Below are 12,503 nucleotides of genomic sequence, written 5' to 3'. Positions count from 1 at the left end.
GTCTAGTGCCTCCCTCTGTTAATTATTTCCCACTTGTCCTGTACATAGCTTGTTCGTACATATTAGTTTGTTAGATGTGAGCTCCTCCAGGGTACAGTAGTTGGCCTTTCTCTGTATTCTTGGCCCTTATGACAGGGCCTGGCAAATAGTAGGTACCTAACAAATGTTGGACAACAGTCTCAATTTTCTCATTTGGAAAAAGGACAATGACTTCTATAGGATTTCTAGAATACTTTTGAGGAGCTAGGGGCACAGTAGATAAAACTCTGACCCTGGAGACAGGAAATCAAATCCAGCCTCAGACATTTTTACTTGTGGTATTACTCTGGGCCAGTCATTTAATTTCTCTTTGCCTCAGTTTCCTCAAGCTTGAATGGGGAAGTCTATCACTTTTTGGGTCAGTTTTGTCAAACAAAAAATTTCCCTGACATGAGCCTGTTTTTTTAAACTTAGACCCACTGTCCTTGGTTCTTTCCTCTTGGGTTAAAGAGGGCAAGTCTATTCTCTATTCCCCAAAACACATTTAAAGATAGTTAGCACATTCCCCCCAGCTGTTGAGCAAAAATTCCATTGTTCTTAAACAGTCCTTATATGGCATGTTCCCACCACCCTAGTTATTTTTCTCTGGATGGTCTAAGTTTTCCTCTATGACCCCTGTGCAGCCACAGCCTTCAGATGCATTTTATCCCAAAAGCAGCAGTTGGCGAAATCCTAAACAGAAGAGACATGATTCATAAAGACTTTATTCAAAGGAATTTCCAGGTACATTAAAAGTTTGCAAGTTAATGAGGTTTAAAAAAAGACATTCAGCTGATAGGTACTGCTTCATATTCACCACAAACTAGTGCAAAAAAAAAATCATCCATTTTTTGAGTAAAAGCCACATAAAGCAGAATAAAAGCAGAAATATTTTTGACACCAACTAAAACCAATACCCATTCATCCATACATAGCTCTTGGCAACTGAGCTCTTTGGTGGAAGGAGGCAGGTGACACTCAAACACTGACAGATGTAGGAACTGGAATCAGGGAGTGGTTACACAAGATATTAGACAGGAATGTTAAGACTCAAAATGAGGCACTTAGGTTGAAAAGCTTAGAGATTTAATACCCCACCTGCATCCCCACAGTTTGGAATGCCAATTTCCCAGACATATCAAAACAGACTTCCCTGAGGTCAGCCTTCTCTTGGGCCCTTTCCATGCCAACTGCAGAGAATGCTGACAACAGTCCACACTTGCACTCTCCAGGCTCACACAGTGGACCTGCAGTAAGTGGGGTCTGGATACATAGAGCAGCACACTGGAAATCCTCTGATGGCACTAAGCTTGTTTCAGATTTCATCCTTTCCCAATAACTAAACTCCCACCCACACCCCTATCATCCTGAGACAAATACATTGGGGGAGTGTAGCTCATCAGCTTACACAATTTGTACTGGGATCCTCCAGCAGAATAGAAGACTTGACTTATCATCCAAAAGTTTCCACTCCACCACCAACTTGATCTAGAAAAAAGAACAGGACAAGGGAAAATGAAATGATGATCAGAACTAAATCCCTTCCAGGGGGCACCTGTGCCTGATTGTTCACTTAGGACGAGGATGATAATAGCTAACATTTATATAGCACTGTGTGCTTGGCATTGTGCTAAGTACTTTACAATCATTATCTCATTTGAATGTCATAACAATCCTGGGATATGCTGCTATTATCATTATTATTATTATTATTATCCTTCCCATTTTACAGAGAAAGAAACTGAGACAGACAGGTTATGAGACTTGCCCAGGGGCATACAACTATTAAGTCTCAGAGGCAGAATTGAACACCAGTCTTCTTATGTTTTACTCTACACACAGGACCACCCAGCTGCCCCAAATCAACCCAAACCTGATTCCATAGGAACATCACAACCTACCTGCTCCCAGTCTTTCATTTCTGCATGGAGTAGCTATGTACAAAGATGCAAGACTATCAGGAGAAGATGTGCTTTGTTTGAAATGCTTTTTCAAAAGGGTTAACTGATTTGGACCAGTAGATGCTCACAGTCTCACTTGGTTAGATGTTTTGTCCTTCATTTTCTTTTTTTTTTTAATTTTTTTTTATTTATTTAAGGCAATGGGGTTAAGTGACTTGCCTAAGGTCACACAGCTAGGCAATTATTAAGTGTCTGAGGCCGAATTTGAACTCAGGTCCTCCTCACTCCAAGGGTGGTACTCTATTCACTGACCCACCTAGCTGCTCCTTGTTCTTCATTTTCAAAGAAGTTCAGGATATCAGGGAGGTGATGCCATGACAGGCACATGAACTAGATTTGAATAAGTCATCAGTCTCAACTACTCCTCCAGAACTATCAGGGTCCAGTGACTAGATATGACTCAGGATGCCTGGAGATGGCCCTGGATGTGAGGCAGTGGAGGTTAAGTGAGTATAGAAATTCGAATCCTGCCTCAGGTACTTGCCCAAGGTCACACAGCTAGTAAGTAGCAAGTACCTGAGGCAGGATTCGAATTTCCATACTCCTGAATCCAAGGCCAGTGCTCTATCTACTGTGCCACTTAACTTCCCTAGGTTTGACATATCCCAATGGCATATCCAGGGGTTGGAATACAGGATGTGCCCATAACACAAAACAAGGTTTGCTAGTTTATATATAGAAAGTAAAAGCACAATCTTGGCTTAAGAAGTACCATTTGTACCCCAAGGGTTATGTGGCTAGCATCTGAGCACAGACCTGGATAAGTTCAGATAGGTTCATCACTAGATTGGGGTAGGCAGATAAACCCCTTAACCAGACCAAATTCTTAAACCAACTACCAAGTTGGAGGGTTTCAGGAGCAGAGAGAATTCACCAAAAGACAAAATCAGGAAAAATATCATTAGGCTCAAGCCTCTCACCAGGATGTTGTGTAAATGGATAAATGAGAACTTGCTTATATCTATCACCATCATCTCTGAGTATTAAAAAATTGCTTCCAACTTCAGTCTTGCTGCAGCATCATTAGACATACATATAAGAAATCCAACCACTGCCCCAAGATAAACAACCCTAAGGCCTAGGACAAGAATGTCACTTACACTGGGGTATTCACTCTTCACTGGCAGTTTGTTCAAGTAGTTATAGATCTTGCCTTTTTCAATGGGACATGTGATGCCACATTTACACCCATCAGGCTCAGGGATAGAGAAAGAAACTGGGACCCCCAAGATAATGCCACGCACTGAAGCTGTAGTGTTCTGAGACCAGATATCTGTAGAGGAAACAAAATCAGTCTGAAAATGATAGACACTTGACCCCATTGGTTGTCACTAGCTGCCTTTAGGAAATCATTGCAATGGTTCATTTTGCTGAAAATATTTCCTATCTTGTTCAGGCCCTCTAAGGAGGGAATTTCCATGTTCTTTGTAAAAACTACAGGACAGGGGCAGCTAGGTGGTGCAGTGGATAGAGGCTGTGTGATTTTGGGCAAATCACTTAATCCCATTGCCTTGCAAAAAACCACAAAAAAATCCCTTTGGATTTCTGAATTGTCTCCCTTCTTACCATCCCACTTCCCCCCTCAGTGAGAAAGCAAATTATTTGATATAGGTTAAAAATGTGTAGACATGCAAAACAGTACCATAATAGTAATATTGTAAAAGTAAACAAAGCCTACCTCTTCTCCCCCACCCCCCCCAAAAAAGAAACTTCAAGGAAGAAAATAAAAGTATGCTTCAATCTGTATTCAAACAGTCCTTCAGAATTGTCTTGGGTCACAGTATTACTGAGAAAAGATAAGTCATTCACAGTATATCATCCTACAATATTGTTTTATTTTTTTATTTTTTAGATTTTTGCAAGGCAAATGGGGTTAAGTGGCTTGCCCAAGGCCACACAGCTAGGTAATTACTAAGTGTCTGAGACCAGATTTGAACCCAGGTATTCCTGACTCCAAGGCCGGTGCTTTATCCACCCCTAGCCACCCCTGCTATTATTTTTTAATATAGTACATTTTCCATTGCATCTGCTCAAGTATATCTTTCCAGGTTTTACTGAGAGAACCCTGCTCATCATTTCTTAGAACAGAATAGCATCCTATCACGATCATATACCACAATATTTATTCAGCCATTTCCCAACTGATGAGCATCCCCTCAATTTTCAATTCCTTGTCACTGGAAAAGAGCTGCTATAAATATCCATTACATATAGGTCCTTTTTCTTCCTGTTTTTCATCTCTTCTGGAATATAGACCTGGTAGTGGCATTGCTAAGTCAAAGGATATACATAGTTTTATAGCTCTTTGGGCATAGTTTCAAATTGCTCTAGAGAATTATTGAATCCTTTCACAACTCTTCCAACAGTGCATTAATGTCTCGTTTTCCCTACATCACCTCCAACATTTGTCAATTTCTTTTTCTGTTCTATTAGTCAATCCAATGGGTATAAGATAGAACCTCAGAATTGTTCTGATTTCTCTAATCAATAGTAAGTTAGGACAATTTTTTAAAATATAGTCATAGATAGCATTGCTAATCTCATCTGAAAACTGTCTATCTCTTTTGATCATTTATCCATTGGAGAAAAGCTCTTAAATTTTATAAATTTGACTCAGTTCTCTACATTTGAGAAATGAGATCTTTATCAGAAAAATTTGTTTCAATATTTTTCCCAGTTACTATTGTTAATATTTCCCTGCATCCTATTTTTACCACTCCCATTTATTCTTTTCTATCTCTCCTTTCACCCTGTCCCTCCTCAAAAGTATTTTGTATCTTGACTATCCCTTCTCACAATCTTCTGTACCTTCTATTACCTCCTTCCTTTTTATCTCCTACTTTCTTCTAGGATAAGAGAGATTTCTATATCCAATTAAGTATGAATGCTATTCCATCTCTGAGCCAAATCTGATAAAAGTAAGGATTACTGACTTTCCTCCATTTTCCCTTCTTCACTCTGATGCAAAGTTTTTTGTGCATCTTTTATGTGAAATAATTTACCCCATTCTACCTCTTCCTCTCTCCCAGTACATCATATAGGAATTTTAAAAGAGCCCCAAGAGGCCTCTGATAAAGCTCAATAAATAACCCTTGTTGAATTCTGCTGAGTTTTTATCAATTCCAGTCTTCTGGATCCTTTGAATACTTAAGCCTAGCTAAGACTGCCAAAGCAAAAACTCTGGATTCTCTAGCAGGTCCCTGCTCCAAGAGCAAGAATTCAAGTCAATATTCATTAAGCACCTGCTATGGGCAAGGCACTCTACTGGGGAATAACTGGAGAGGATTTGATTCAAATTCCTCTCTGCAACCTCCTACTGTATGACCTTTAGCAATTCACTTACCTGTATGAGCATCAGTCTTTTCATCTATAAAATGAAGGGATTAACCTAGAAGGCTTTTGGGATTCCTTTTAGCCCTAGTTCTATGAACCTAATTTAAAAAAATAAACAGTCTTGCCCTCAAGAAACTTAGGTTCAGAGAAGCCAGATTTCTGGAAGATCTCTACTCTACAGAATTGGAATCATTATGATCTATATAAGTATCACAAGTTTAGAGCTGGAATGAATCTGAGGTCTACTCTAACACACTCCTTTCATTATTCAGGAAACAAAGGTCCAGATGGGGCATAGGCTTAACTAGCTGAAGAAAAAGGCATGTTAGGAGATAGAAAGTCAAACTACCACCACTCCTCAGACCACCATCCTGGTGTTCAGGTCCCTGAACTCCAGAGTCCTGGGAATAAGCAAGGCTTCTATCCCAGGCTCTGCAGGAGGATGTGGTCATAAGGAGAAAATTCTTACCACCAGACCCTTGCATCCAATGGGTCAATACCAGAAAGAAACATGATCTTCAGTGAGGTGACATTCAAGCCTATGTATTACAATCTGCTCTGCTAATGAACCCTGAGGGTACAGAATCTTTCCATTTGCTTTACACAGGAAACCTATCCAAATGAGCTCCTTGGCAGCAGATTGTTTTACTCTTCTATTAGTATCCTCAGTGCTTTACACACACAGCATGCCCTTAATAAATGCTTTTTCATTCATTCATTCATCCATCCAATATAACTCATGCAATACCTGTGTTCAAATTTTTGATGGGCTGTCATACAGAAGAGAGATTAGACTTATTTTACTGAATTCCAGAGGGCAAAACAAGGAGGAATTGGCACAAGATATAGAGAAGGAAGTATCAGCCCAGTCTAAGAGAGTTTTAGTCCATTCTAATTAGTGCCATTATAAAAATATAATGCCCTGGCCCCTAAAATATGATTGGAAGTATTCAAGAAGGTCAGATGATCATTGGTCAGACACGTTATAACAAAGAAGATCATGTATTAAACTCAAGAGAGACTTATAAGGTCTCTTCCAACTTTCAAAAGAAACAGGGATATTCCAGAAAATGGAGCCTGCTTAAACTGGGAAGTGCCACTGCATAATTAGTTCAATTACTTCTTCCTCCTCATTTCCTGAGCTTGTTCCTTTAAAGAAAGGCAGAATGATGTTGTGGAAAGAGCATTTTGATATAAAAGTAAAAACCTGTAAATAAGTTATGTGCCCAGTGACTGGGTACAATGGTTATATAAATTATAGAACACAAAAGTTATGGAAAATTGTGGGAACTGTGGAAAAAAGACAAATATGAAGAATTCAGATAGATATGGAAAGGCATATGAAAATTATACAATATCAAGAAAATAGAAGCAAAATAATATACCCTGACACAACCAAATAATTATAGGGACACTGACCATCAGCAAAATCCATCAGACTCGGTTATGATCTTGTCAATGTTAATAGATAAGACTCATTTTTTTCTCCATCAGTACATGACAAGAGTACTCATTTATGGAAATTGTTCCTTTTGGCTGAATGATCTGAATGTGCATAGTGAGAGACTGAAAGTTTAATAGATTAATTAAAAATAAGATATGATCCAAAGTACCTGTCAGGAAAAGGATAAATGAAGGGATGGGGTGGAAGACATTCTCTTGGATGAGACTCAAGTCCCATTCAAAATGACCTTGGGGCCTTGAAGTCTCAATCTGTTTGAGCTTCAGTTTCTTCATCTATACAAATGGAAGATGAGAAAACTAATACTATCTAACTCATAAGATAGTTTGGAGAATCAACTAAGCCTTTTGTCCTGGTAAGAGATTAAATAAAGATGATTAAGTACTATGGTTTTCAAATTTCAAGTGAGTTAGAACAAATATTGCTTTGACTTACTACTTTGGAAGGTAACATTGACACTGTAGGATTCTCCTTTATGCAATTTGCAAGGCTGACTAGAGCAGGGGATCACTTCCACCGTCTGAACTTTTCCAACTGTGGAACCTGAAGAAGAAATACAGAATAATGAAACAGGAATGAAAATACATAACAAAATACCTAACAAAGTAGAAAGCTCTTGCTGAATTAGTCTCTTGTCCCCACCCCCAGTCTCAGCTAAATGATAAGAAACTAGTTTGTGTGAACTATCATTCCCCCAATATTTGACCTTTTTTTTGTTTCTGTTTTTTAACTTTTTGTTTGGCTGACAAACTAGCTAATTTCCTTATTCTTATATGGAAGTGAACAACATTTGAAATCAAATTTAGTAAGAGCATTAGTCTACAGAGATTATCCTCCATCCCTTTGTCTCCAGTGCCATTTTCACTTGATACAAGTCTTCACAACCTAAGGTAGTTTTTTTTTTTTTATCATTTCGGGTTGTATTTGACTCTTCATGACTCCATCTGGAATTTTATTGGCAAAGAAGTGGTTAGTCATTTCATTTTCCAGTTCCATTGACAGATGAGGAAACTGAGGCCAACAGGGTAAAGTGACCTGCCCAGAAGTATCTGAGGCCAGATTTGAACTCAGGAAAGTCTTCCTGACTCCAGGTCCAACATCACCTAGTTGTCTTTGGCTAACCACTAATATGTATGACATCTACATGGAAGAAAAAAATGCACTACCAAAGAATCAAAAGTATAATTTTATGTGTCAGTGGAGAGGAGGGAGCATAGAGACATAGCCAGAAGTATAAATCAATTGTCCCGCTGGCATTGGGGCAAGAAACTAAGGGCAGACAACTAAGTTTCTGATGAATATTAGCTTGATTACCCCTTAAGGAAACAGAAGGGAATGACATGCCAATCTTTGCAAAATTGCCCATTTATACACAAGTAGACCCTATAGAGACTTTGTATTTAGCTAGTTTAAGTTAAGGAAAATATTTTAGGAGTCATTCAGTTTCCAAAAAATAACAGATAATTAACATAGGTAAATTTCCTTAGGAAATCAAATCTAGAAATAATCACCTATCTCTAAAACAGAACTAGCCAATGATACAGAAAAGAGCTATGACATCTGAAGAGGATAGTTATAAAGAATGTTAGCAAAATTGAAGTTTGGAAAAGATGTCCTTTAATAGAGTTGTTTAGTACTGTGGCAGTATGCATGTGTCTAATAGGAGTGTTTTATCTCTTCCACATGAGGTTGGGGGATGGGGTAGGGAAGGTAGAATTTCCTTTCAAGAACTAGCTCTACCATTATGGATCTTTGATTTTAATTGGTATGGGGAATTCCTAGAAAGGCAACTAGGAAAGCAGAGAGAGCTATTAGGGAACACCCTATTTTCCAAAGCTAAGGACCAGCAAGCAAGCTCTGCCCTGAGCTTGGCATAACACCAATCCTTTACTCACTAACTGGAAATGATGGCCTCTAAGTTTTGACAAGCAACAATGGGTCTAGACATTGAAGACATGCTATGAACTAGACACTAGACAGGTTCACTAGACAGTCTTACCTCACTTTGCTGTTGTGCCTCACTACTATTGCTGTACTACATTGATTTATACTACTTGTGACTAGATAGTCAAAGTTCAGCCTGTCTATAGCTCCCTCACTAGGCCCTGGCACATGTGTCTAGATTCCCTCCTTGCTTGCAAGCCATTTCCCTCATTTTGAAATCAATTTTATGTTTGATTCTGGATTCTATTGCCTCTATCTAGCCTGCTCTGTTTGGCTCAGGTCATCCAAAGGTTAGAGACTAGCTAGGTATAGTTGACAGATGGAAAAAAAAAATTTCTACAGAGAAAACACATTTTCTTTATAAAAGAAAGTTTTTTCTAGTTCTTTATGTGGTGAAATGTCTAAGTAAAATGCAATTAAAAAAAGGTTTATTCATTATAGAGCACTATTATACTTGCTGAATAAATTGGTGAACCTATTCAAAAAAATATAAAGTTCATGGCACTTGTGCTACCTAAAGAGAAATAAAGCCTAAGATCAGTTCCTACAGTTCCTATTCTTACAGGGCTACTAATGGTTTAGGACAGGAGATATATATAACTGTGGAAACATATTAAGGAAAATGCCTTTTAGTTTTTCTAGAAAATGCTAAATACTATTTAAAACCCTTTCCATATTTCTGGAAAACCCTAGGTGAAAGAGGAGTGATAATTCTTCAGGAAATGGACTGAGGATATTAAGCTATCTCATTCATATCTAGATCTGTAATGACTGGTGTTAGTGTATACCTCCTCCACAGAGAAAGGATTAAGATATGGAGGTCTAGGAGGATGAAGAATACCATATATTTAAGAGTGAGGGAGTGGTTCTAGAGGGAATGGAAACTGATTACTGAAAAATTCTGTAAAATTAACTCAAAATTCCCCGTTTCAGATTCCTTTACCTGTTAATCTGATTTTCTTGAAATAGTTATGTCAGAGATGGGGGGGGGCAGGAAAAGAGGGAAGGGGGAAGAGATGTCTGAAGTATTTTAATCTTATAAAAGCAATAGTATTTAACAATGGGTTAACTCTTCCTTCTGAAGAGTTTTTTCAATACTGAAACTTTATAGAACATGTAAATATTGCAAAACTGAGATAGTTTGCTTAACTTTTCCTTTTAAAGGGAAAAAAAATACCTCAGGAGGTTAGAAGTGTCCTCAGAAATCCTTTTGATATCAGGAGAGGGAGATAAGTAATAGAAAATGAAGTACAAAAAAAGTGGAGAAGTAGGAAAGCAAAGGTAAGAAAGCCTTAAATTGAATGAATACAAATAAGTTGAGTGGGAAAAGAATTCTATTTCCTAATTCTAAAGTAAATCCCAATAAATATTGGCTCTAGCCAGGAACAATCCTAAGCCATTGTTAGCTATTTGTGAGAAAAAGCCCTCATCTTATTTACAGACTCCCTTCAGCCAAGTCTGAATACTTCCCAACACATTTTTCTTCAAATTCCTTTATAATACTAATGAAACAAAGTTATGGTAGTTTTGCAACTAGATCACATAGGGTTCAAGGGCCCTGTCTAAAAGCTACATTCTCTTTCATATAAAAATATGGAAAATGAAATAAAAACTATTTAGTCAGAGACAGCTTCTAATCTCAGTGTTTATTCTTTAGTGTCCTTTTGTTTCAACCCCTCTCACCCTTCAGCTCTTTACCTTGGAAAGGATTAATCAATAGAGACCAGATAATTGACTAAATAAAACCGACCTGAATTTTAAGTCAAGATTGTACCTAGAATATTGCCACAAACTAGTGGCAATGACTATTCCAAACTAGTAACAGTAATAATAGGTGGCATTTCTATGGCGATTTAAGATTTGTAAAGCAAACTTCTCTTATTCCTCCTCAAAAAACCTATTATTAATCTCCATTTTATAGATGAGGAAATAAGGCAGAGAGTGGTCCAACTCTCCTGGGAATCACACAATTACTAAATGTCTATTCAAAGGCTATATTCAAATGCGGGAATTCTTGAATCCAGGTCCAGATTCACTAAGTTACCAGATAAATCAGTCTACATTTATTAAGCACCTACTATGTTCCAGTCATGATGCTAAAAGCTGGGAATACCAAAAGACACCAAAGGCAGTCTCTGCCCTCAAGGAGTCTATCAATCAATCAGGAACTGGAGTCAGCTCTTAAGTGCCAAGAATGAAACAACTAAATAGGTTGGAAAATATATGGGAAAGGAAATGAATAACCAGAAGGCATGTAAGATCGAAAGAATTCTGCTTTTAGCTTTTACTTCCACATTGCTAGCAAAATTTAAAAAGAGCTTAAACAACCAAGCATAAATGGAGAAGTAAAATTAGTCATAGGATCATATGATCATATTTAGTCCTGGAAAAGATTTCCAACATTGGCATTTGATAAAGTAGACTAAGGAAGGAGTTCTTTCTTTCCATTGTCCTATGAGAAACCAAAGATCTGCCGGGAATACCGGCCGGCCTTGGGAGGGAAAGTAAGGAAGCCGGAGTGTATTTCGGGAGAGGGGTTGGGGGGGGAGAGAGAGAGAGATTGAGAAGAGAGGAGAGTGTGCGAGTGTTTGTGTATAGGTGGGTGGGGTTAGAGGTCAGACCCAGCACAGAATGGGGGTGAGTCAAGATCCCAGAGAAAAGGGGGCAAACAGGCCGCCCGCTCTCTATCCCTCCCTCCCTCCCTCCCTCCCCAGCCCAGCCCCGGGCAGGGCGCGAGGACAGGTGAGAGATACAATGTTTAACCTGCGGCCACAGAAAACCGCAGTCCAGGCTTCCAGGCTCCGGGCTGCGTAGCCCTGGGCGAGTCTCTGCCAGACTCGGGTCCTCCGCGGTGCAGCCAGGAAGCCCCGGCGCCCACCTCCTGGGGGCACTGCCATCATCACCAGAACTAGGGCTTCTTCTTTCGGTGGCGACTATTATACCCATTTTACGTTTGAGGAAGCCGAGCTGGCAGTTAGAAAGGAAAGAGGGCCAGGAAGACCCGGGCTCGCATTTGGCACCAGACTACTGGCTGAGTGGCTCCGGGGAAGGCGGTTAACCTGGTGTGCCTCAGTTTCCTTGTTTGTAAAAGGAGCCGGAGAAGAAGAAGATGGGAGACCGCTTTGCCGAGAAAATCCCCACACGGGGTCAGGAAGATTCAACCAATAAGTGGGTGGAAGGGGGGGGGAGGGAGAGGGGCTTGGATGCGGATCCCTGATGACCATCCAAGCTCCCGCAGGGGGAGCACGGTGGAAGTCCGGGGCGAGGGCGGGTCTCCGGCCCGGCCCAGTGCTCACCACAGTCCAAAAAGTGAACCGGCTCGGCCAGGGCGGCGACCCCGAGGGCCAGGAGCAGCAGCGGCGCCGCGGCGGCGGAGCAGGCGGCCATGGCGGAGGCGAGGCGGCTCCGGGGACCCGAGGAGACCACTGCGGGCCGGGCCGGGCCGGCGCCTGATAAAGGGTCCGGGGCGGGGCGGCCGGCGGGCCAGCCCACGTGGGCCCGGCCCGGGCCCTGCCCCTCCCCCCAGCCCCGGGGTCATGTGCCGCCTCTCCTTTTCCCCTCTCCAAATTTTCTCTAATAAAGTTGATCAGGTTTTGAAAACACGCCCCCCCTCCCCCGCTTCGTGCTGTCCACGCTCACTTCCGGCGTGCCGGCCAATCGAATCTGCCCCGTCCCTTCCCACGCGGGAGGCGGGGGCTCCCGGGGAGACGCGGGGGCTCCCGGGGAGAGGCGGGCCGCGGCGGCGGTTGGGAGCGGGCTCCAACGGGCGCGGCGCGGCGCGGCGC

At 40.9% G+C, this 12,503-nt stretch overlaps 1 protein-coding gene across 1 annotated transcript; it reads right to left on the bottom strand.

The window, feature by feature from the left end:
* Positions 1 to 725: 725 nt before the first annotated feature.
* NPC2 (NPC intracellular cholesterol transporter 2) lies at positions 726 to 12,285 on the bottom strand. Its single transcript, XM_074235728.1, has 4 exons — positions 12,015 to 12,285; positions 7,210 to 7,317; positions 3,080 to 3,252; positions 726 to 1,506 (listed from the first exon to the last, which is right to left on the bottom strand). Exons 1-4 carry the CDS (start codon positions 12,103 to 12,105, stop codon positions 1,423 to 1,425), a joined length of 456 nt encoding a protein of 151 aa, XP_074091829.1. The 5' UTR covers positions 12,106 to 12,285; the 3' UTR covers positions 726 to 1,422.
* Positions 12,286 to 12,503: the final 218 nt, after the last annotated feature.

This window comes from Macrotis lagotis, chromosome 4 (genome assembly GCF_037893015.1).
Source record: "Macrotis lagotis isolate mMagLag1 chromosome 4, bilby.v1.9.chrom.fasta, whole genome shotgun sequence".
In the NCBI taxonomy this organism is placed as follows: domain Eukaryota; kingdom Metazoa; phylum Chordata; class Mammalia; order Peramelemorphia; family Peramelidae; genus Macrotis; species Macrotis lagotis.
The sequence above is the reverse complement of the archived record's forward strand: the minus strand, read 5'-3'. Positions and strand labels throughout refer to the sequence as shown.